The sequence below is a fragment of the Ylistrum balloti genome, unplaced genomic scaffold (assembly GCF_031769215.1).
Source record: "Ylistrum balloti isolate Yb309-2 unplaced genomic scaffold, AGI_CSIRO_Ybal_v1 Utg369758, whole genome shotgun sequence".
In the NCBI taxonomy this organism is placed as follows: Eukaryota; Metazoa; Mollusca; class Bivalvia; order Pectinida; family Pectinidae; genus Ylistrum; species Ylistrum balloti.
This window is the reverse complement of record NW_026781958.1, coordinates 928,666-955,237: the sequence shown is the minus strand read 5'-3', so window position 1 is coordinate 955,237 and position 26,572 is coordinate 928,666. Positions and strand designations below refer to the sequence as shown.

The window sequence follows — 26,572 nt, the reverse complement described above, 5'->3', positions numbered from 1 at the left end:
ATAGTAATACACGGGGGCCTGATCATCTATATAGTACTATACAGGGGCCTGATCATCTATATAGTACTATACAGGGACCTGATTCTATAATTGACAAGACATGTCAGTGAATTACAGGGACTGATTATATTAAATATTAAAAATTGAATGTTACTTTTGTAGTATTGCGCAGTGGACTGATTCTATAAAGTTGATAAGTCCATTTAAGAAAAACGTTTCAGTACTATAATGCTCTTTTAAAATATAAACCATTTTTCAAAGTGATCTTAATTCTCACAAGTTTTTCGATTTCAAATACTTAAACTGATCACTGATGAGATATGAGTATGTTTAGGAGCCCAGTGCTAGCACAACACAAAATATTACTTAACTACACTACTACTGAAATATATTACTAAACACGCAGTGAATAAGTCAAACTCACCAAAAGAACTTGGAATATGACAGAGACAAGACCCAACTGTTCGACTTGTTTGATGAAAGTTCCACTGTGTTCTAACAGGGCTAGCAGTAGCTTCATACCATAACTAGGCAATGGTTCCTGATCCAGCAGAATGTACTCAAACCTATCAGACACCAACGAGGAAAGTTATGTTCATATACATTGTCTCCATGTCTTCATTATCATTCTTATACTAAGCAACTTGAAGTAAATGTTTAAAAAAAAACAACTATAAAAATAAGAAATTATCTTCTCTTTGTAAAACAAGGTCTTTTAAAGACTTAAAAATCATCTGTACACATCACAAAAAGGTAACAGAAACAAACAAACAATAACATACTTTGGAAGGAGTATATCGCTGACAGTTTTGTGAAGATGTGTAATGTTGATCTTAGCCTCACTTTCATACTGATCCTGGCTTAGGTACACTGAAGCCATGTCGGAGATCAGGCGCAGAGACAAAGCCCTCGTGTCACCTGTAGGAAATACGATAGGACATCCAACAAAGGTGTAAACAAAACAATTTTCATTTTATTTTTCACTTCAATCAAAAGTAGTTGATTATTATTTTTTTTTAAATTGATGATCAGAGCAACTAATGATGAGAATTGTGTAAACATGTTGCCTATTGATGTCATTTGAAATCTCAAACCTTCTAAGACAAAATTACATATGTTTCATGAATTAGCAACTGTCCAGCATTGTGTACTTTCCTTTACAGAAACGTTACGATATTTTACACAAATTTCTAAAACAGGTCCCACCATGTAAACTTTGACCACAATTTGTGATCTTTGACTAAACCATTAAAACAAAGATAAGTTTTACTGACCGTTCTGACTTTCCACCAGCGTAGCAAGGATAGGCAGTATCGTTTCCATAATAACCCCATCATGTTCTGTCAGTATGGCTGGATGCTGAGAGATTCCCTCCAGAACAGACATAGCTGTGTTGACAAACTCCCCTGGAGTGATGGACCCTGTCAAAAAAAGATTATTTCAGCTGAAATACAGTGGATACCATTCCAAACCATTAAATTTATCATTAATTCAAAATTAACATTAATTCTTATTTAAGCAAATCTTATCACATTAAAATCAGTTATTATTGTCTTTAAATTGATATCAATTCAGTTCTGATTACTTTTCTACCGTGTTCCAGAAATTTTCTTTTTTTCTTTTTAATGAGATACAAAAACTGACGATCATTATGTCTTGTTTTTTACTTACTTTTTTATTCTGTTAAATACTGAATGTAAGTCTATAGATTTTGGAAATTGCGGTAACTGAATAATTAAAATTTTTGGAGAACTTTTGTTTCGAGGAAACATTTTATACTAGGTAAGATGCTGTGATATAAAACTCAATCTATCCTTGTTCTTATGATCACATTCCTAGATACGGCTGTGTAGTAATAAAGGAAAGATGTAATTCAGGTTTCTCATTATTATATCTATTGTAAAATTGCTACAAATAATCTCTTGCGTGAAAAGTGAAAAAAAAACTTCTTTTGAATTCATACTGTTGATATACTATCTCTATCATTAAAACATCGTATCAATAAATCTTGTATACCTTTTGATATATGTTGAACAATAATATTAATTTTTAAAGTGAAATAATATACTAAAGAAAATCATTCTATGAATAATTGTTGGAAAATAACACTGATACAATCTATGAAAACTAAAAGTATAATTTGATTCTGACCAATGTTAAATGCCAAAAATTAAATACAATTTTCAATCAAATATAAATTATGGCACTAAAAACAACTGGAAATAAGAAATGTTTTAAAGATCCTCAGAAGGAAATGTAACTTGATTCAAGAACTAATCAAAGGAAAGTTTGGTATAGATGGAAATTTATTTATTCCAGAAGTCACAACCAATTACAACAAACTTAAGTACAGAACGATATAAGAGTATTAAGTGAAATTTTTTTTTTGACGTGATATTTTGCTGACCATCCACATAGGGGGAAAAATTAGCTAGCATGAACACTATTAATCTAAAATGATTTTTACACTTCATATTATCAATGACATGACTATAAGTCATTATCTCATGTCACGATTAATATTTAAAACAAAATTTTGAACAGAATATTTTCAATTTAAGGACTTTATATCATTGGTCTGACATGTTAGCCGATTCTTAGATCAATTTCTTGGCTCCTGGAGATTGATTTTTACTGAATTTTTGGGTGCACACATTACGCAAGTAGATGCAATTTTTTCTTTTTTGCCATTTTAAGCCCCAAAAAGTACCAGCGCACATTACACTGGTTTTTACAGTATCATATATGATATATATATATATATCACACACAGGTAACAGACTGAACCAAAAATCAAAGAAATGGATGATAATGATCTTTTTAGGGATGTATAAAGCAATCAAAATTAAGGTTTAGCAAAAAAATATATATAATAAGCAGAAATTTCTTGCAACAGTTTTCTGATTAAAGTAAAATGTATCTATTTTTATCTTATATAAGCGTTGCATTCTTTAATGTGTTACATGCAAATTATGTGAAGTATGATTAAACATGATCAGTCAAAAATTCTGTACACTCCGGAAAACAAGCTTCGAGGAAAAGAGCCAGTGTATGCCTACTGAAAACTTTATATAGTAGCACAGATTGTCTCTACGAGGTTCTGATACTATCAGGAGATAGTGGAGAAAACTAAAGTGTCATTAAACAAGATGAGATCAGGGACTGAATATCACAAACATGCCATTCATACATTTTCATTCTGTTGTCATTTTTCACAATTATATTTCTTTTTTTCCCCCATCTTTTCAACATAGTCCCTTTGTTATGTGGCCATGTTGCCATGTAATTGATCATGTTATCAATTGGTCAATTGTGACCATGTTGTCATTTGCCATATGATCATGATGTCATGTGATCCTGTTATCATGTGATTGTGTTGTCATGTGATTATGTTGTCATGTGATTCTGTTATCATGTGATCCTGTTATCATGTGATCATGTTGTCATGTGATCCTGTTATCATGTGATCCTGTTATCATGTGATCATGTTGTCATGTGATCCTGTTATCATGTGATCCTGTTATCATGTGATTCTGTTATCATGTGATTGTGTTGTCATGTGATTATGTTGTCATGTGATCCTGTTATCATGTGATCCCGTTATCATGTTATCCTGTTATCATGTGATTATGTTGTCAATTTAAATCAATAACCATTACAAAGTAGATCACAGCTAAAAACACTAACAGAGGATGATGATGGTTCAAATGTTCCTTTAAAACTGGAGGTCACCAGAAAGAAAGGATGACAAAAAGCAAGGTTACAATCTGACTTAGAAAGCTATAATACAAGCGAGACGTCTAGCTCTGTAACATGTTACAAATACCTTTCAGTTTATCTGTTACCAAAGCATAAACAGAAAACATATTTTAGTAAAACTAAAACAATCAAAATCCAATAAAACACATGCAGAAGCATTACTTTTTTTATTTCTTTACAAATTTCAATACAAAAAACATTAAAGAACACCATTTTTAAGGTATCAAACTTAAAAGTGCAGAAAATAAATCATCTAAACAGCCCGATAAAATCGCCCTCAATTTACTTACGATCTTAGCATTAAAATCAGTAGTTATCATTCAATGAGCCTTTTTGTATTGTAAAGTCACTGTACTTACCACTAGCTGACTCTATATTAGTGTCGCCGGGTCTCTATGTATTGTAAAGTCACTGTACTTACCACTAGCTGACTCTATATTAGTGTCGCTGCGTCTCTATGTATTGTAAAGTCACTGTACTTACCACTAGCTGACTCTATATTAGTGTCGCCAGGTCTCTATGTAAAGTCACTGTACTTACCACTAGCTGACTCTACATTAGTGTCGCCGGGTCTCTATGTATTGTAAAGTCACTGTACTTACCACTAGCCGACTCTACATTAGTGTCGCCGCGTCTCTATGTATTGTAAAGTCACTGTACTTACCACTAGCCGACTCTATATTAGTGTCGCCGGGTCTCTATGTATTGTAAAGTCACTGTACTTACCACTAGCCGACTCTATATTAGTGTCGCCGGGTCTCTATGTATTGTAAAGTCACTGTACTTACCACTAGCTGACTCTATATTAGTGTCGCCGGGTCTCTATGTATTGTAAAGTCACTGTACTTACCACTAGCTGACTCTATATTAGTGTCGCCGGGTCTCTATGTAAAGTCACTGTACTTACCACTAGCTGACTCTATATTAGTGTCGCCGGGTCTCTATGTATTGTAAAGTCACTGTACTTACCACTAGCCGACTCTATATTAGTGTCGCCGGGTCTCTATGTATTGTAAAGTCACTGTACTTACCACTAGCTGACTCTATATTAGTGTCGCCGGGTCTCTATGTATTGTAAAGTCACTGTACTTACCACTAGCTGACTCTATATTAGTGTCGCCAGGTCTCTATGTAAAGTCACTGTACTTACCACTAGCTGACTCTATATTAGTGTCGCCGGGTCTCTATGTAAAGTCACTGTACTTACCACTAGCTGACTCTATATTAGTGTCGCCGGTCACTGTCTCTATGTAAAGTCACTGTACTTACCACTAGCTGACTCTATATTAGTGTCGCCGGGTCTCTATGTATTGTAAAGTCACTGTACTTACCACTAGCTGACTCTATATTAGTGTCGCCGGGTCTCTATGTATTGTAAAGTCACTGTACTTACCACTAGCTGACTCTATATTAGTGTCGCCGGGTCTCTATGTATTGTAAAGTCACTGTACTTACCACTAGCTGACTCTATATTAGTGTCGCCGGGTCTCTATGTATTGTAAAGTCACTGTACTTACCACTAGCTGACTCTATATTAGTGTCGCCGGGTCTCTATGTAAAGTCACTGTACTTACCACTAGCTGACTCTACATTAGTGTCGCCGGGTCTCTATGTAATGTAAAGTCACTGTACTTACCACTAGCTGACTCTATATTAGTGTCGCTGGGTCTCTATGTATTGTAAAGTCACTGTACTTACCACTAGCTGACTCTATATTAGTGTCGCCGGGTCTCTATGTAAAGTCACTGTACTTACCACTAGCCGACTCTATATTAGTGTCGCCGGGTCTCTATGTATTGTAAAGTCACTGTACTTACCACTAGCTGACTCTATATTAGTGTCGCCGGGTCTCTATGTATTGTAAAGTCACTGTACTTACCACTAGCTGACTCTACATTAGTGTCGCCGGGTCTCTATGTATTGTAAAGTCACTGTACTTACCACTAGCTGACTCTACATTAGTGTCGCCGGGTCTCTATGTATTGTAAAGTCACTGTACTTACCACTAGCTGACTCTATATTAGTGTCGCTGGGTCTCTATGTATTGTAAAGTCACTGTACTTACCACTAGCCGACTCTACATTAGTGTCGCCGGGTCTCTATGTGTTGTAAAGTCACTATACTTACCACTAGCCGACTCTATATTTGTGTCGCCCATCTCTATACTACGAACGTGAGACAGCAATGTAGACAGGTTTCTGATGAATGCTTCATTGACAATACGAGGTCTGAACACCTGGAATGAAGTCAGAAATCATTGTATCACACAAACAACAACAAAACAAAGCCAAAATCATATCATTGTTATTACAATCAATTTTGCTAAAATGTGACACACACACTTTTTTAACATTTTGTCAAAATAAAACTGACATCAAATTGATAAAAAGTCAGTATATTGAAAGAGAAATAATGCTTAATTTCAAGAAATACTCAAAGGTTCAAAATTTAGTCAAATGGTAAAGAACATCCAAGAATTTACCTCATTTAGTAAAATGAAATAATTTGTCCCAAACTAAGTGCTTTCCACTGGAGGATACCTTTCAAACGACTTAATAGTACACATTCCCCAATTGCAGGCAAACTTAAATTTGATGTCGGGCAGAAACACATCCCTCTCTGACCTATACAAACTTTAACCTAGTGACTCAACACTCCCCCCTCTCCCCCCACCCCACCCCTATATACTTACCTGACTAGTAACTAGGTGTAAGAATATATGTTTATAAGGCAGAAACACATCCCTCTCTGACCCATACAAACTTTAACCTAGTGACTAAACACTCCCCCCTCTCCCCCCACCCCACCCCTATATACTTACCTGACTAGTAACTAGGTGTAAGAATATATGTTTATAAGGCAGAAACACATCCCTCTCTGACCCATACAAACTTTAACCTAGTGACTCAACACTCCCCCCTCTCCCCCCACCCCACCCCTATATACTTACCGGACTAGTAACTAGGTGTAAGAATATATGTTTATAAGGCAGAAACACATCCCTCTCTGACCCATACAAACTTTAACCTTGTGATTCAACACTTCCCCCTCTCCCCCTCCCCCCCCCCCCCCCCCCCCCTCACATATATACTTACCTGACTAGTAACTAGGTGTAAGAATATATGTTTATAAGGCAGAAACACATCCCTCTCTGACCCATACAAACTTTAACCTAGTGTTCAACACTCCCCCCTCTCCAATGGCCCACCCCACCCCTATATACTTACCGGACTAGTAACTAGGTGTAAGAATATATGTTTAATAGTAATAAGGCAGAAACACAACCCTCTCTGACCCATACAAACTTTAACCTTGTGATTCAACACTTCCCCCTCTCCCCACCCACCTATATACATATATACTTACCTGACTAGTAACTAGGTGTAAGAATATATGTATATACGGTAGACTGGACTTGAGTTGTTTGGCCTGTACAGTGTTAGGATGCTTCCTACCAGCAATGGCGTCCAAAGGTGACAGGATTTCCTCTGTAAAAAAGGGTATGTCAATCAAGAAAGTTTTTAGAAATATAACTCAAAGCATCTTAGATATTGAACCTTCCTGAAAATGTATCAAGACACCACAGCATATATAATATGTATATCTTAACTGTAGCAAAACAGCGAATTATAAAATATCAATGAGATCCCTGGTACTATATATTCTGTAGCATAGATCTGTGTAGTCCTAGTTCTAACCCTCTGATTTGTCATATATGTAACATAGATCTGTGTAGTACTAGTTCTAACCCTCTGATTTGTCATATATGTAACATAGATCTGTGTAGTACTAGTTCTAACCCTCTGATTTGTCATATATGTAACATAGATCTGTGTAGTACTAGTTCTAACCTTCTGATTTGTCATATATGTAGCATAGATCTGTGTAGTACTAGTTCTAACCTTCTGATTTGTCATATATGTAACATAGATCTGTGTAGTACTAGTTCTAACCTTCTGATTTGTCTTTATGAAATATTTGCAGTACAAAGAGGTAGACCATACACAGTATGTATTTCACTGAAATCTCAGAATCATCCAAATTTGAGATCAGTGGATCAAGAAAACAGTGGTGGTCCTATTAACAGCCATGGTCATGTAAGGACATGCCAAGTTTGGGTGGCAGCGAGAAAACCAGGAATTCACGGAGAAAAACCAGTACCTGGTGACATAAGGCCTCAAACCCAGAGGTAGAGGGCAAGTGATAATGACGATCAGATGCCAACATGGACCCTTGTTGATGTATCAAACAAGCAAATTAGTGTTATGTTTACAATTAGTGACTTACTGAAGAGTTTAGGAACACCATCAACAATATGTGTGATAAGCAGGTCCAGACATTTGGTGAGATACTCTCCAAACTCATTACCCTCAGGTTTACCATCACGAGGCGTCTGTCTGCGGCTGTCTCGCTCAATATACATCACTAACCTAGAAGGAAAATAACAGTTTTCCTGGAAAATTATATTGGCAAGGAAAATCAATGTCTAGAAAAAAAATATATATATAATTTCAGGTTTAGGAATGGAATTCTTCATTTATGTCATCTGTAAACAGCATTCAATTTATGTTGTTTATATTGGTAGAAAAAATATTGAATTTATATTTTTGTTACATCCTTTATATATGTTATTATGTAACCCAAAAAACAATATCCAACTACCTCATCTGACAACTTTGTAGCAACATTTCATGGCTGCTTTTGACCACCTCGTGTAAAACTACGAATGCTTTGGCCCGAATCACTGTTGATGGACTGTCCAGGAGCCGTATTAACCTCTGCAGGAAGTCCTGTGAACAAGATGAAATTAGACACCACTGGTATTACACCATATCACCGACAGATTCTTTTCTATGACATTTCCTATGTTGAGAACAATAAAATTTAAGTCATAATTGTTTCAGTACACCTTTCAGACATGCAACTAAAGAATTTCAATATCAGGAGACTAGATAATCACTCAATTGTTGATATATATTGCAGAAAGCTGCATTCTTCTAAGGGAGATAACTAAGGTAGTATATAGCCTTAAAATAATTTTGGTGTTATTCAGTGGAAACTACTGAAGATGATACCACACTATTGAGGTTAAGTAAAACAAACACCTATGTGTTAATCTAATCTGGAAAACACATCAAAACATTGGTGAGTCTTGTTTATAACTAATAACAATGATAAAACAAGGTGTAAAAGAATTCCTAGAATACCTTGTCCTGTATTAGCCTGTTGAGGTGCGTCCCTGACGATATCAAGGCCCCAAACATGGTCACGATGGCCTGCTGTATACGTGTAACACCAAAGGAGAGGGCGGACATGATTGTTGTCAGACCCACTGTGTCAATCACACTCTGGAACACTTGCTGGTTCTGTCTTGTCAACCGACATAGTGCCTGGGCAGACAGATAGATGACTTTGTTAGAATACAGTATTTTTATTTCCTTTTGTTAGAACACTAAACAAATGGAGATAAGTTATGGTCCCACACCAGATACTGAGTTTTCTTCAATTTGGGTTGAACATTTACATAGATGTGTAGATTTAAGTCCTTACAGTAGATATTAGTATCATCTATGGAAGTTACTTACAGACAGAGCAGTGATCCGCAGGGAGTCCACAGTAGAGTGTTTAAAGATATACCACAGGGACTGTGCCATCTCATTATTCACAAATTTCTGTAAGAGAAGCAAAATTACATATTGAAGAGAAATATAGTTCCTTTTATAACCAATTGAAGTAAACAGTTTTACTTGAGATATGTCTATTTCCTCGATCTTGTATGATTGACATCTTCATGCTGCCTACATGTTACATTGTGTGTTGGTGTGTGTGTTACTCATGTTTGGTTTAATCTGTGTGTGCTCTTCAAGATTTAGTTTTACATGTGTGTGATAAAACTATTAACTTTATTGATTATACAACAATTGCAAAACTACACTAATCACTTGGTAAAGACTGTAGGATGTAACTATGAGAGGAAGCTGGAGTACCAGAATCCACAGAGTCAGACAGGTGACCGCATACCTTTTTCACGAATGGAATCCTAGTTGGCTAGGTGAAAGGCTAGTATGTTACCAATGCATCATCCACCTACCTGATACATGTGTTACCTACATGTATGTTGTCCATGAGTTTATTTTTACCTGTGAGTATTGTCCACATATTGTATGTTTTATCTGAGTGTGCTTCCTGTGTGTTAAGATTTACTAGTATGTGTTTTACAAATTGACAGTTTTACCTCTATATTTTGCCTAAGTTTAGTTTTTAACTGTTTTGCAGATGTTTTACCTGTATCTGATGCTTTCACTCTAATTTTATCTGTGAATGTAATCTGCATGTTGTTTGTTTTACATGTGTGTGTTGTCCCCATGTTTGTTTTACCTGTGTGTGCTGTCCCAGTGTTGTAGGTTTTACCTGTGTGTGCTGTCCCAGTGTTGTTGGTTTTACCTGTGTGTGCTGTCCCTCTGTTGTTTGTTTTACCTGTGTGTGCTGTCCCTCTGTTGTTGGTTTTACCTGTGTGTGCTGTCCCAGTGTTGTTGGTTTTACCTGTGTGTGCTGTCCCTCTATTGTTGGTTTTACCTGCGTGTGCTGTCCCAGTGTTGTTTGTTTTACCTGTATGTGCTGTCCCCATGGTTTTTGTATTATGTGCGTGTGCTGTCCCAGTGTTATTGGTTTTACCAGTGTGTGCTGTCCCAGTGTAGTTTGTTTTACCTGTGCGTGCTGTCCCAGTGTTGTAGGTTTTACCTGTGTGTGCTGTCCCAGTGTTGTTTGTTTTACCTGTGTGTGCTGTCCCAGTGTTGTAGGTTTTACCTGTGTGTGCTGTCCCAGTGTTGTTGGTTTTACCTGTGTGTGCTGTCCCTCTGTTGTTTGTTTTACCTGTGTGTGCTGTCCCTCTGTTGTTGGTTTTACCTGTGTGTGCTGTCCCAGTGTTGTTGGTTTTACCTGTGTGTGCTGTCCCTCTATTGTTGGTTTTACCTGCGTGTGCTGTCCCAGTGTTGTTTGTTTTACCTGTGCGTGCTGTCCCCATGTTGTTGGTTTTATCTGTGTGTGCTGTCCCAGTGTAGTTTGTTTTACCTGTGTGTGCTGTCCCAGTGTTGTAGGTTTTACCTGTGTGTGCTGTCCCAGTGTTGTTGGTTTTACCTGTGTGTGCTGTCCCAGTGTTGTTGGTTTTACCTGTGTGTGCTGTCCCCATGTTTTTTGTATTATGTGTGTGTGCTGTCCCAGTGTTGTTGGTTTTACCTGTGTGTGCTGTCCCAGTATTGTTGGTTTTACCTGTGTGTGCTGTCCCAGTGTAGTTTGTTTTACCTGTGTGTGCTGTCCCAGTGTTGTTGGTTTTACCTGTGTGTGCTGTCCCAGTGTTGTAGGTTTTACGTGTGTGTGCTGTCCCCATGTTTTTTGTATTATGTGCATGTGCTGTCCCAGTGTTGTTGGTTTTACCTGTGTGTGCTGTCCCTCTGTTGTTGGTTTTACCTGTGTGTGCTGTCCCTCTGTTGTTGGTTTTACCTGTGTGTGCTGTCCCAGTGTTGTAGGTTTTACCTGTGTGTGCTGTCCCAGTGTAGTTTGTTTTACCTGTGTGTGCTGTCCCCATGTTTTTTGTATTATGTGCGTGTGCTGTCCCAGTGTTGTTGGTTTTACCTGTGTGTGCTGTCCCAGTGTAGTTTGTTTTACCTGTGTGTGCTGTCCCCATGTTTTTTGTATTATGTGCGTGTGCTGTCCCAGTGTTGTTGGTTTTACCTGTGTGTGCTGTCCCAGTGTAGTTTGTTTTACCTGTGTGTGCTGTCCCCATGTTATTGTATTATGTGCATGTGCTGTCCCAGTGTTGTAGGTTTTACCTGTGTGTGCTGTCCCAGTGTTGTTGGTTTTACCTGTGTGTGCTGTCCCAGTGTTGTTGGTTTTACCTGTGTGTGCTGTCCCCATGTTTTTTGTATTATGTGTGTGTGCTGTCCCAGTGTTGTTGGTTTTACCTGTGTGTGCTGTCCCAGTATTGTTGGTTTTACCTGTGTGTGCTGTCCCAGTGTAGTTTGTTTTACCTGTGTGTGCTGTCCCAGTGTTGTTGGTTTTACCTGTGTGTGCTGTCCCAGTGTTGTAGGTTTTACGTGTGTGTGCTGTCCCCATGTTTTTTGTATTATGTGCATGTGCTGTCCCAGTGTTGTTGGTTTTACCTGTGTGTGCTGTCCCTCTGTTGTTGGTTTTACCTGTGTGTGCTGTCCCTCTGTTGTTGGTTTTACCTGTGTGTGCTGTCCCAGTGTTGTAGGTTTTACCTGTGTGTGCTGTCCCAGTGTAGTTTGTTTTACCTGTGTGTGCTGTCCCCATGTTTTTTGTATTATGTGCGTGTGCTGTCCCAGTGTTGTTGGTTTTACCTGTGTGTGCTGTCCCAGTGTAGTTTGTTTTACCTGTGTGTGCTGTCCCCATGTTTTTTGTATTATGTGCGTGTGCTGTCCCAGTGTTGTTGGTTTTACCTGTGTGTGCTGTCCCAGTGTAGTTTGTTTTACCTGTGTGTGCTGTCCCCATGTTATTGTATTATGTGCATGTGCTGTCCCAGTGTTGTTGGTTTTACCTGTGTGTGCTGTCCCCATGTTTTTTGTATTATGTGTGTGTGCTGTCCCAGTGTTGTAGGTTTTACCTGTGTGTGCTGTCCCTCTGTTGTTGGTTTTACCTGTGTGTGCTGTCCCAGTGTAGTTTGTTTTACCTGTGTGTGCTGTCCCCATGTTGTTGGTTTTACCTGTGTGTGCTGTCCTCGTGTTGTCACCACATTCTCTACTATCTTAGCAGCCACATGGTTCACCACAACATCCTCCTATAAATGGAAAATTTATTTTGACATAACAAATCACAATGTATCGCAACAATAGTCTTTTTCGTACCAAAATAAAAAACAAACATGTACATATCATTTAACACGAAATATAACAGAGAATTAATGAGCATGATATTGGTGTCTTATAGCTATTGTTGTAGAGGAGATAATTAATTGTACATGACACAGCCTGATATATCAACTATTCACTGACGAATATTACATAGATGTTCCCACAAGCCAGGAATCCAGGACCCTCAAAACCAAATTCACAAGGCACATTCTTCACTTTCTAAAGGAACATTAGTTATAAGGAATAATAAGTGTGGAACTCACTTATCCATTCCTCTACCACCACATGACAACTTCTAATCTTTTATTTTCAAACAATGACCACTGTAAGGCCAACAAAATTACAATCAAGCTCTTTATATGGCCTCTTGACCACATGATGTCCACCAGTACAATAAGTATACTTATATTTATTTATCCATACTTTAATATATTTATATTTTATTTATGCAGACATGCTTAAACCATACATGGTCTAACTGGAGATAAGCAGCTAACAGCTTAAGATACTCTTGCACTTCATCATCCTCTCTGGCATCATATATACATTTCTAACAATTCAGATTAGAGTTATATAAACTGATATTTCCACATATAGACACATCACACTGTTATGTTTCTGTAGAGTGTCTTACATCGACAGATGTGTCTTTACGGGTGAGTCTGTACATACATGATGTGATTGTTTACATCATGACTAAGATACATATATCAAATATTATTTGTTTATACAGTAGAAAGCTTGATGTCCACTTAAGATTTCATCCACTTATCACATCACCTTACTAAATATCCATACTTACCCCTTCCCTACAACAGCGTGCTATGACTGTAAAAGTCATTGAGGGCACAGTCCATGCCTCTACTGGCTGCACTCGACTCTGTTCCTGTAACAAATTCAGGCCTTATAACATATCAATATATTAAGTTAAGAGTAGAAAGTAGATATTGACTAACCAGCATTAAAACCTTTTTTATCATAACTTCAAAATAAGTTTTAGATTTTTAGTTAACTTTGTGTATTGATTCTGATATATCACATTTTCCAATTCTGCCTTTACTCAAGCTTCTCACCGACTTACTTGTAGGGCTGCCTTGAACAGGGTCATCACTCTACCTATACAGCCACCAATAACAGGACCTCTACAAATCCCCAGCTCTCACTAACTAACCTGTACAGCCACCACTAACATGACCTCTCCCACACCCAGCCTCTCTCTGACTTACCTGTACAGCCACCACTAACATGACCTCTCCCACATCCAGCCTCTCTCTGACTTACCTGTACAGCCACCACTAACAGGACCTCTCCCACATCCAGCCTCTCTCTGTCTTACCTGTACAGCCACCACTAACATGACCTCTCCCACATCCAGCCTCTCTCTGACTTACCTGTACAGCCACCACTAACATGACCTCTCCCACATCCAGCCTCTCTCTGACTTACCTGTACAGCCACCACTAACAGGACCTCTCTCACATCCAGCCTCTCTCTGACTTACCTGTACAGCCACCACTAACAGGACCTCTCCCACATCTAGCCTCTCTCTGACTTACCTGTACAGCCACCACTAACATGACCTCTCTCACATCCAGCCTCTCTCTGACTTACCTGTACAGCCACCACTAACATGACCTCTCCCACATCCAGCCTCTCTCTGACTTACCTGTACAGCCACCACTAACAGGACCTCCCACGCATCCAGCCTCTCTGTCTTTCCTGTACAGCCACCACTAACATGACCTCTCCAAATCCCACGCTCTAACTCACTTACCTGTACAGCCACCATATACAGGACCTCTCCAACAGCTGGCAGAACACCTTGCTTCAATTTACCATTTTTCACATTTTCTCTTATCACCTCTGTTAGGATGGTCAAAGTCTACAAAGAGATTTCAGTTAAAAATACAGCATTTTGTAACATTTTGCATGTAATTTTGAGGAAAAACAAACTGGCTTCACTAGTTACATGTATTGATACTTAGTTCACTTCTTGTAAAAACAAAAGCTTGTGGCTTGCAGCACATCTATAAAACAGATATAAAAAATGATAGCATAGATCTAATTGCAGTCAAAAATCTGATAGTAATAAATCTTTCAAATTAATGGTATCTTATCAATGAAGGGAAACTACCAAATACCCAATATTTTCACTTCAGCTGACAATCATAAAAATTGGCAAAATAAATTCAATCTTTTTTGTGATATATACTTATCTTTCCTTATCTACCATGACCTTAACCTGTAGTGTAATCTCACCTCAGATACATTGGTCGTCTCGTCCAGTGTCGCTGTGTTTACAGCCAACAGACCAATCACACGAGCAGCCTTAGTTTTACTGTAACAAAGACCAGAACATCAATTATTCACCAACACATGTAAAATTCTGACATTTAGCGACTGAATGCTGTTTTTATACTATTGGGAGATTTTAACACTGGTTGAATGGTCTAATACACATATGTATATACTATGACAAAACTGGCTCCTAACTATCCTAGAAAATGTTCTATCCACAAACAGAGAAAATAATCAACCACTATACATTACACTTAATTTATACAACAGTAAAACAATAATCTACAAAACGTAGTGTCTTTAATCTAGAAAAAAAATCAAGAATGGTAAATAAACTAGAAGTAGCAAGATTGACATTAACAGCAGTGTATACCTATTGTATTGCTATCTGAACATTTTTTTAACCTATCCTGATCCTAGCAGGTATATACTGCATTTATCTTGTGATAACTCCAGCAGGGCTAATGTAATACCTCAGAGGTGGGCTTATTTCTGACCAGTGAAATAGTAGGTAATGCTCCTGCACAGCACTAGATATGGGTAAGCTTATTATGAGACATGGGCTTATTGAAGGATAAGTAATGCAATTAAGGATAAAATAGTTTAGATTTACTTAATTGTCTGACTATTCAGTATTTGTATTCTCAGGTAACAGAATTAAAGCACTTGCTGTATGAACTTGTGACCTAAATACATCCCGAGATTCAGAAAAAGGGAGATAATTAGGCATTAACAACTTACACTTCCAGATGCTGTGTCTCCTTGACAACTTTGGCCAGAACAGTCAATGCATTCTGCTTGACCATCAGTGTGGCCACAGAAGCACAGCTGACCACACTGACCAGGTAGTGAAGAAGGTGGATACGTTTCTGAGAGGGTGGACCCTTTTCTGTGTTAGACAGATTGTCCATGATGTTCTTCACATGTTTATGTAAATCTTTCTCAGACATGGCATTGATCTTCTCCACTGGAAATACAATCAACAACTTTCATTTCATAAACCTGATTTAAACAGTAGATGAATGCAATGGCAAGGCTGTGTAGTGTGGGGTGCTAAATTGTTTTTTAAGTATGGCAATATATTTCAACAATCACTGAACGGGAAAAAGTGCCATATCCATGACCTCAAATGACTCCCACAAAATTTTCAAAATTGCCAAACAAAACACTGAGAGACAAACAGACATTTAAACATGAAGAAAACAAAGGAACCCTAACATGGCAGCGTTTTTTTAAGATTTTTAGACATGAATTTTAATATACCTGGTCTGTCTCTATAATATATAAAACAAAGCCACCTTATTGTAACTGTAGGTAGCAGTACACTGCCTTTCTGTGTGGCCACAGGTGATATTATTATTCAATAGAATACCCCATAATAAAGGTTTCAATTGAAATTTCAAACATAAATCCTTCCTAAAACTTGTCTTGTCATGTTAAAGTGGACAATGTGGGTTCTATATTTTTCAGAATTATATTTTTGAAATGTGTTGGGGATTCCTATTTGGGCAGTGTTGAATCTGTGTCTACACATCAAAAACTAGCTTTACACAGAAGTAAAATTTCCTTACTGTTTACACATGCTCATGCTGTGAAAACATTCCAAGTTTGAATTTGCTGAAACATAAGTAATTTTTTACCATGACAGTGTTGTATAATTTAAGACAGGTGTTCAGAAATAAATTCCTTCTATGAAGTTGTAGTGTTAAGTTGGAATTAGTAGTATTTTGGCATTCTTAGCATTTTTCAGTAGGTAACCATGGCAATCTCATGTCAGAAATCAGGGGAATTTTTTTATTTACACAATTTTTATTTCTCTACTATTAATGTAATTGTTATGTTGTTTATAACTATATATACATGTAAGGATGTGATTTTTATAACCAATCTGCTATATGTGTATATCCCAAACATGACCTATAATTTCAGAAAAAACACAGATTAACTGTTTCCTACTACCTCTTTTCCTGGATAAATTTACTATTACCTACCTGAATAAGGAGGGACAGGGAGAATTTTTGAATCAAATTTAGAAGGTGGAGGCTTCTGAATCTGAAAAAAAATGCACATTTTTATTTACCAACAATATTTTCAAATTCACAATTATGATTTAGCCGTAAATACTGGTGCAGATGTATTTTCAAATACTGATATCAGATAAGTTAAAATTAAAAATCATCGAAAGAAAGAGACTAAAAAGATTTTCATGTCTGACAAGTTATTATATATCACAAAAAAAATACTTGAATTTTTTGCCAAAAAAAAACCTGAAATGCAACATTAATTTTGCTTGGCCTGATGACCCACCTTTGAGTTATCCATGATTGGTGTAACCTGAAAGTCACTTGGATGGAAAACTAGATCTAGAACTTCATTTCTCGTCTCTTCAGCCTGACTCTGATCCCCTGTGACTGTGGCTCCGATAACCTCCCTCGTTGACAATGGGGATTGTGTGGCCTTGTGAGGGGAGCCCACTCTATCATCTGGTGTGGCAGTGAGTGGACGAGTGCTGAAAATATGTATGGGAAGTTTTATAGAGGTTCTGAAATTTGTAATACTTAACATAACTTTCTGTTTTAGAGTTCAGCAATGATTAAATTTGTTAAAAATTATCACCATTAGGACCTTTTTCATATTTGCTACAAAGCCTCTATACAAGGTTCTCTTCAAACTTAAGAAACACCAAATGTTTTCAGCAAATATTCCCAATTTAAACATGTAAACATCTCCAAAGGCATGTCTTTCTGACCTAAATCACCTACACTCTCCTCACTATATATTTGATATGTGTTCCATCAATCTACCGTACATACACTGGAATGTTGACAAATACTCAGTGATATTTTACCTCAGAGTAAAGAGAGTAGCTCCTCCGTCACTACCTGGTGCTGTTTTGGGCCGCATATAATCTCCCAATGTTGATCCTGTAACCATGAGTTGTCATATTTCAGAGTGAATGTTGATATAGAAGATTCTCCATCATTGTATGTTCACTTTAAGCAGAATTTATTTCTTATCTTCTATCTTATTTTTTTTTTTTTTTTTTTCCTTTTAGTAAAATATGCAGAAAAAAATTTTATTCTTTAATTTTTTTTTTTTCGATTTCCCTGACTACTGCCAGTGATTGTTTATTTACTGAATCAGCACACACATACATGAATTAATGACATATAGCTATAACGCCATAGCGTACATAATTAACTGGTCACACCAGGATACTCCCATTGAAATTTTATTTTCAGTAAATCAAATGACTATTATAACGTGTTAACCCTCAGAATGTATCATCCTTCAGAGGAATATTTGGAGTTTTATTCTAAAATAAAATCTATGAGGTACAAAATTAAACCAGGACTAAATTGTGCTCAATTCACACAATTAAACAAATCGCAACAACAAAGCTTATATTAGGGTGAAACAATTCATTGCAATTTGATAAGTAATGCGATACCTGTGCTTTGATACAATTTTCCATATCTCTGCTATTTCAATCTGATATGGTAAGGTGATTCAAAGTAGATTGTCACATTGTAAAAAATACATTTTCTTCCTCTATAACCAGCAAATACACTTCACATTGACTGATACACTACTGTTGTTGCATTTTTGTGTTCTATATAAAGTCAGCGTTAAACATCACTAAGAGTGTCTGTATTAAAAATAATCAAGTTGTGCACACTGTGTCAAAACTAAACTAATAGCCCTGGTTTTTATCAAAGTTTTATAGTGTTCTCAACTTTAATTCAAATATATATATATATATCAATTCTAAATCAACACTTGCAGAATAGACTTTTTACTGCTGCCATGTACAAGTGTATACCAAACCAAAGTATGTCCCTACCTGGTCGGAGCATGGTGTCAGGGACATCCAGAGTGCACATGGGTCTGTCTGTACTCTTACCCATATCTATGGTTTTAATTTTACCAAGGGCAGATGCAGTGCCATCAACAAAGACACTACTGCGTGAAGTGGAGGCAATGCTGCTGTGTACATCCTGCGACAACACCAGATCCTTTGCAAGGTGACCCAGCTGATCCTGCCAGAACGGATGGTTCACCAAACCCGGCCACCCTAATCTGTACAAAATATCAACATCTAATTCCAGTTTCTCAAACTTCACCAAGTTCAAATTACAATTTAAAAAGTTTTTAAAATGTTAAGGAAAGTCTGGGTTTTTTTTTTTGTTTACTTTAATCCTTCATTTCATAAAGAATAAATTGAAGCGAAACAATTTTCATTCACAATCATGAAAACATAGCCAAGAATCCAATAAACCTGGTAAATTTCTCTTGTAAGGAATTTTTTGTAAAATCAAACTATAGAATATATTTCTATTGTTTCTACTGATTTTTTTTACTCTTAGAATTTAGGAGATGAAAAGGGCAAAACAATTTTTTCCTTTCTCAAAAATCAGGAAAGGAAGATCATCTAGTACTTAGAACATGGTAGATATACTGTAGATATTGCTTGATAGAAGGAATACAACATTACAATTGGATAAATGGACAGTGGATAAATATACTGGGTAGACAAGGAGTCAGACATTCACTATACCTTTGTTCTGGGTCTTTGTGAAGCAGGCCTTCTAGCAGACTCAGAAAATCAGGTGATGGCATAGACGAAAACCTTGTTCCTAGAGGAAAGCAAACATTGATGATAATTTCCTATAATCTTGTTTCCTTTTATGGAAGGAAGTTCGGAAATATACCTTAGATTAAGGTTCCAAAGCACCACTGGTTAAAAGCCCCATGCAAACGCTTACATGTATCATCTACAAAATCAGTCTGCAAGACAAAGTAGAGCTGTCACTGGTCCAAAATGTCAGCCCCAGGTACCCAACCTATGCAACCTGCCCCATATTCTGTTACACATAAGGTAACCATTCAGAATTCAAAAATAAAGATGACTGCTGATTTTAAATGTTTCATGAATAAAATCACCTGTTAAATCCTATAAACTCTGCTGTTTTGACTAGGTATGAAGTGAAAGGATATGAAGTTATGAATTACAATATAGTTGTCAACCATCTTTTATAAGCTAAGATTTACAAAAGTACCAAGGTAAGCATCACACTCTTGGATCTTCATACACATTTTTAAATGACTTAAAATGTGTATGACTCATAATATTTACAATGAACAGCAGATAATAAATTACCTTGAAATATGGATAAAATAATGCAATGTTCCTGGGTTTGGGTACACATTATCCAATCCAGGTTGAACCCAAACCCACCCCAGGTAACCGGGTACCCATGACAGTCCCAGGACCAAGTGTAGCAATTCATTCACACATCCAGACAACACAACAAATTCCATATTTAATTATAATTAGAATCCAAGCAAGGGATAATGGAACAAACACTATCTTTACGAGAAGAACGGCATTGGCTCTACACTTCTAAAAAATTGATAACTAAAATGTGCAAATGGCCATGATTCCTTACATATTTTGACACGAGATCTGATTTTGGTATGCAACATCCCACCATCATCCAACTATCATGTAGAAAACTCATATACAAAATTTAGCAATTATAGATAAACAGCACTAAAGATACTCAGAACAAAGGGCTGACTGATGAATGGAATACATTCAATGCCTTACTTTTGACCTTTGATGAGTCAATGCTTTACCTGTTATTTTGATGGGATCATTCTCTTACCTTTAACCTTCAGTGAGGTCAGTGTCTTACCTTTAACCTTCAGTGGGGTCAGCATTTTCCATTTAACCTCAGTGGGGGCAGTCTCTTACCTTTAACCTTTGGTTGGGTTAATGCCTTATGAATGATTTTCTCCTTCAGTTGTTGTATTGACTCAGCAAGAAATGGTGGGTGTCCAGTGAATATTTCATACAGAACACAGCCGAGTGACCACAGGTCACTCAGGATGGTCACTTCTCCGCCCTGTAAAACCTCAGGTGCACTGTATGTAGTTGAACCTAGAAAATGACATACATTGTAAATCATCTGACAAAGTGTTGATTAAATGAATACTCTGAAATCACATATTATTAGAGACAACTTTGTAGTATTTAAACTCTTTTGATCACCAAGGCATACACTGAGATGGCTAGGTCTCAACACCATGTTTTGATTTTCAATGGGTATTTTAGCAATTGACATTAGTCCCTTTATGACCCATATTGTTGTTAAATCATTTTGTCGGTCGGGTTTTAACCCAATGAGAGAAGCCAGGGTCATTTGTGTCCAAGTCTCCTTGTAGCAGCTGGTGGCTACCTCCCTGAACAACATACGTGAGGCCTGTCACATAACATCAAGAGCAATTAGGTAAAGAGTCATGCCCAAGGACACAACTACATCAGCACAGACTGGGTTGTTTCTCTCTTTCCTGAGAAACGCAAACCCACAATGGCTTTGAATGTTGAACTGTGCACCTCAGATCTTCATCCGAGGTTACATAGGCCAACACTCTAACCAACTGAGCTATTGCAGCCCCATGTTGAAACATACCTTTGGAGTATTTCAACATGACAACACTGTACCTGAAGATTTATACTTCTTCATTGATGCCAGGTCGTCTCCCAGCTCAGCACTCCACTGTTCTCCAGCCTCTGAGAATTTTTGGAACAACTCATCCAGGTTCTCTCCTTCAACTTTTGATAAACCAAAGTCTGCATACTTCAGAATGCCCTTCCCATCGAGAAGAATCTGATAAGTAGAAGGTAAGTGGAATCATACAACATAATTCTGATCCTTTCATCTGGATTTGGCTTTTCTGGAAAAAGATGGTTAGCATATACACAGAATGTATTTTTAAGACGTGTACAGTGATTTGTCTAACTTTTTGTACTAGCAAACTTTTTGGGTGAATTAGATAAATATCCCAGTGACAAAAACAATAGTATGTTCTCTTTTCTTTATAATAGTATAATAAATCATGATATATGGCTGAAATACTTCTGATTGAAAAAAGTGACGCATGGCACTTTTACTGATTGTAGATGAATTTACAGCTCAAATATTTGGAACTTTGAGGGGAAAATAATTAATGTTTGGTTGTAATCTAAATCTGGGTCAAATACTTATATAAACTTATAGTTAAATAATTAATTCTGTAATTTAGTGGAAATCACAAGTCTTTGAATTAACAAAGTTTATGTGATGTGTATATAGTTTAGTACAAAAATGCATGAAAGCTGTAAAACACTGACAAACATTGAAAGAAAATGTCAGAAGTTATTATTCTAAGACTTGCACCAAACTTCTTTTTCCAGGGCTTCAAATCACCAAAGAAGATAACTGAAAAACATTATAGAAAACATTTATCAGCAAACAGTTTCCTCAACATAAATATACCTTTGATGGACGAAGGTCGCAGAAAAGAATGCCAAGAGAATGTATATAATGAAGGCCAGTGACAAGGTCGATACCGAAGGTGCGGACAGAGCTCTCAGGAAGATTCTTGTCTTGGTTGATGAGGACCTCGAGACTTCCTCCTGTACACAATTCAACCACGAGCCACAAGTGATTACTTGTCTCATACCACTCATGGAATTTCACCACATTTGGATTCTGAATGTCATGGGTCATTCGTACCTAATTGAAAGAGGAAAAAAACAGTTTAGAAACTGACTTCATAGAGAAGATGGAATAATGTTTGTTTCCACTTGTTTTTACAATATACCAATAAAATTGTAGCACTGGAATAACAAAAAGATTTCATAATGATCTGGCAACAGACTGTATGCTCAGTATAACACTCATCCATATTTCTTCCTGTTCAGAAGAATTACAAATGCTGTGTCATTAATACAACACAAAGCGTTTTGAAAATGAAGATTTGGGGACAACTGTCATGTCAAATTTATGGACAGTTTTGGTGATTTTACAACTTTAAGGTGAGTAAAAGTTGAAATAGCATTCATTCTTTGTATTAAATAATTTCACTGACAATATTTATAAAAAGATTATGAGAAAATAACCATGATTGCAGCCTTTCTAATACTTTTCATAAAGTCAAACATTTATCACACTATGAAACATGTTTAATTCACATACTATTGTCGTAAGAACGTAGAAAATAAAACAAACACCTGATCTTATTCCAAGGATAAAGACAAATTAACTGGTTTACTTACTGTGTTGGTCACTTCTGGACGTTTGCATTTTTCAATGCAATGGATAGCTACAAAATTAATGGTTCCTTTCCGTCTGCCTTTATATATGATTGAGTGATCTCCCCTCCCAAGCTCTTCATACAGGACAAAATTTTCCATGCTGTGTCACTATCAAAGGATTATCTAGGGATTCATTGGGTCAAACCTAAAAAGTAAAACAGACCAGTTTGGTTTACATCCAAATTCCTTCGTAACTTGGGAATATCCATTATGCCAAAGTGGACAATTTTACATGCCAGTAACTCTATAATTGGCATGCCTCCCAATGTCATATGCAACATAAATTCTAGCTTAATGTGATGTAGCACACCCGTTCTGTCCTTTTTTTCTTCACTTGCTTTATTTAGTATTTGCTGTTATATTTTACTAATTTTTGTCATCATAATTTGGGAATTTTAAAGTTCATCATCGGAAAACAAGCTAAAATGTTTACAGCACCCTGTTATATTGGCAGAAATCCAATAGAATTTAATTTGCATCTGATAGAATCGGCAGCCCCATATCTTTAGAATCACACTTCCAAAAATTACAGGATGAAACTCAATACATCATGGATAATCAGTAGGGTTCTTCCTGTTTATTGTAAGACAACATCCTGATAGGAAAAGGATTGGGGCTTCCATTTTTTCACATGCATTGCACATGTATATTTTGGTGAACAGAGACAGAATTTGACCTGTTAGATTTTCAAGCAGAATATTTTGTTGCTCTTGCAGTCATGTGTTTAAAACCATAAGGGACTATATTTTCAGTATCTAGGCACCATAATACCGTAACCTGTTTTTGGATAACCTAAAACAGTATTTACTTACATTCAGAATGTAAATCAATAGCTGTTTCTCTAAATAACAATAGTTCTATTTGGGCCACTCTTTCATTGTCAGAATATTAATGCTATCTATAATATTGTAATACAAGTGTAAATGTAATCATTCCAGAAGTCTGCATGATAAGGTAATGTGATTATAATTATTGTACGAAAATCAGGAGTGTTTTTAATTGGGATGCCTTTATTTTGTAACATCTTGGAATCCTGGAAAAACCAATAAACAGCTGCAAAGTATCTGCTTGGGTTTGGTTATCTATTACAGACTATGACAAAAGAACCACATAACACAATGGGCACCTGTATTACAGGGGTCATTATTTCTTTAAATGTCTCTGCTAGGATATGAACCCAGGATGCCTGTCTTATTAGTCATACCTCAACCAATTGAGCCTAGCTGTGCAATGCTACTAGTATTCATCACAATTGCATTTTTATGTTGATGAAGACGCAATCAAATATGGTGTTAGGAAAAGGGCCTATTGTGAATGAGGTTTAATTGTTGCCAATGGAATAGGCTAATGTATAGTAGCTATATATTTTCACTCCAAACTATTCTCGTGGCTTTGACTCCAACCCACACCAAATGTTCGATTCGACAACAATCAGATTTCCCCCATATACAACAGAAAATCTACTACTATTTTCGGCCTTATTGATTGTTTCCACAACATCAAATTCGGAAAACATTATTGTGATGTTATGTAAAGCACAATGTCAGCATTTCATATCACTAATTGACTACTGATTGAGTGTCTGAGAGTGTAAATAGATATACATGCTCGTTTTTTCCTATTCGCCGAGATTTCTATATCACAAAATTCTTCAAACCTTTTTGGAAATCCATGACATGAGAAAACAGCTTCATCTCTTGTTTTATAGTGAATGGTTTCCGTCAGAATATAGTATTTATTGTCTTGTCTGATCTTGATTTTTTCTGCTAAAAATATTTGTTTGAAAATGGCCGCTGTAGTTGCCTCAGACAGTCGTTACAAAAGTCTAGGTGATTGGTTAGATTGGGAAATACTGACCAATCACTCTCCAGTTTACAAATATGAAGAAACTAAAAGCTGGCCTAGCCTCTAATTCCGGAATAAAGAAAAAAATATTTTCCATTTATTAAAAATAATTTGAATAAATGACACAAATAAATAAATACATATTTATCAAACATTTCCGATAGAATGAAAGGTAAAATCCATTATTGATAAATAAATGTTCCTTTCCATTACTTCTATCAATACTTTTTTTATGATTCTGGTTGGGGATACAGTGTTAGACTCAAAGTTTGAAAGAAAAAAACATCCACATTGTATCAAAATAAAAGAAATTACGGAACGCCGAGCTAATTAACTTAAGTAGAAATATGTCTTATTGTCAATAAAATCCTAAAACATTTTGGGAGTTTCACAATCGAACTTTAGATTAAAGGGAAGAAGGCCACATACATATCTCCACTTTATGACGTCACATATTTCATCACAGACGACAGGATTTTAACATGCGTATTAATAAATGACTTTTTAACATCTATCTACACTTCATAATCAATACTTAATACTTGAGTTGAGAATAACACCTAGATGTCTGTGACTATCAGTGAAATCTAAAATATTTCCATCAAATTCTAATTCTAATAAACCTTCTATTTCATTATTATTAGAGATGAAAAGTACATCCGTTTTGTCAGGATTAAAAGTTATAAGAGATTCAAGGTCTTTGTTAAGGATAGTTTGAATTTCTTGATAGGAGGAAGAAGAACATTGGAGAGAAGTGTCATCTGCGAATAGTCTCATGAAGCTGAATCAAATACATCTGCTATATCATTAATATAAATTAGAAATAAAAGAGGGCCAAGAATAGAACCCTGTGGAACCCCAGTATCAATAAAACCTAATTTAGAAAAAGACCCATTAACACATACTTTTTGATGTCTCTGATGTAAATAGTCCTTCAACCAAGCCAATAGCTCTCCGTCTATTCCATAGGATTTTAACTTAATAAACAAACCTTCATGCCAAACTCTATCAAAAGCTTTTGAGATGTCACAAAAGACGATACATGTATGTTTTTTTCTTCGAGTGCTAGACATACTAGTATATTATGATACATTTCAATCAGTTGATATAAAGTAGAATGTCCGGGCAAGAAACCAGACTGATATTGATAAAACAACGAATTTTCTATAAAATAATTATAGATATGATTGAAAACTACACGTTCGAAAACTTTGCCAACAGTAGACAGTAGAGATATTGGCCTGTAGTTAGAAGGAGAGTGTCTATCACCCTTTTTAAACAACGGCATAACTTTAGCTAAGTTCCACACTTTGGGATCAACACCAACAGAGAGTGACATATTAATTAGTAACTCAAGTGGTTTACAAACTGTATTACAAACATTTTTTAGCATATAATGACTAATTTCATCCTGGCCCGAGGCCTTTCCAAGTTTCAGTATTTGCAACACATCTTTTATTTCCATATAATTTACTTTAATAAAATTAAAAGTTTTATTGATTTTTGGAGCAATATCTGGAACTTGGGCGTCAAAATCATCAATACTAGTTATACTGCAAAAATAGTCATTAAGTAGATCAGCTTTATCTACATCACTAGTAATTACAGTATCAGTAAAAGGGTCTACCAGAATTGGTATGTCATTAGATGTACCACAAGA

At 36.4% G+C, this 26,572-nt stretch overlaps 1 protein-coding gene across 1 annotated transcript in view; it reads right to left on the bottom strand.

The window, feature by feature from the left end:
* The window catches only part of LOC132543530 (serine/threonine-protein kinase ULK4-like), a 35,153-nt gene extending 10,351 nt beyond the window's left edge, over window positions 1–24,802 (bottom strand). Inside the window, exons 1-24 of the mRNA XM_060207045.1 lie at window positions 24,725–24,802; window positions 23,029–23,212; window positions 22,247–22,486; window positions 21,433–21,598; window positions 20,683–20,868; window positions 19,483–19,561; window positions 18,769–19,004; window positions 17,773–17,848; window positions 17,232–17,433; window positions 16,916–16,976; window positions 15,666–15,891; window positions 14,886–14,964; window positions 14,401–14,508; window positions 13,429–13,512; window positions 12,479–12,553; window positions 9,345–9,431; window positions 8,967–9,149; window positions 8,422–8,549; window positions 8,047–8,189; window positions 7,126–7,247; window positions 5,887–5,995; window positions 1,275–1,421; window positions 783–918; window positions 425–566 (exon numbers count right to left, since the gene is read on the bottom strand). Coding sequence (XP_060063028.1) covers window positions 425–566; window positions 783–918; window positions 1,275–1,421; window positions 5,887–5,995; window positions 7,126–7,247; window positions 8,047–8,189; window positions 8,422–8,549; window positions 8,967–9,149; window positions 9,345–9,431; window positions 12,479–12,553; window positions 13,429–13,512; window positions 14,401–14,508; window positions 14,886–14,964; window positions 15,666–15,891; window positions 16,916–16,976; window positions 17,232–17,433; window positions 17,773–17,848; window positions 18,769–19,004; window positions 19,483–19,561; window positions 20,683–20,868; window positions 21,433–21,598; window positions 22,247–22,486; window positions 23,029–23,166 — 3,153 coding nt within the window. The 5' untranslated portion in view covers window positions 23,167–23,212; window positions 24,725–24,802. The remainder of the gene's footprint in view (window positions 1–424; window positions 567–782; window positions 919–1,274; window positions 1,422–5,886; window positions 5,996–7,125; window positions 7,248–8,046; window positions 8,190–8,421; window positions 8,550–8,966; window positions 9,150–9,344; window positions 9,432–12,478; window positions 12,554–13,428; window positions 13,513–14,400; window positions 14,509–14,885; window positions 14,965–15,665; window positions 15,892–16,915; window positions 16,977–17,231; window positions 17,434–17,772; window positions 17,849–18,768; window positions 19,005–19,482; window positions 19,562–20,682; window positions 20,869–21,432; window positions 21,599–22,246; window positions 22,487–23,028; window positions 23,213–24,724) is intronic.
* Between the last annotated feature and the right edge of the window lie 1,770 nt (window positions 24,803–26,572).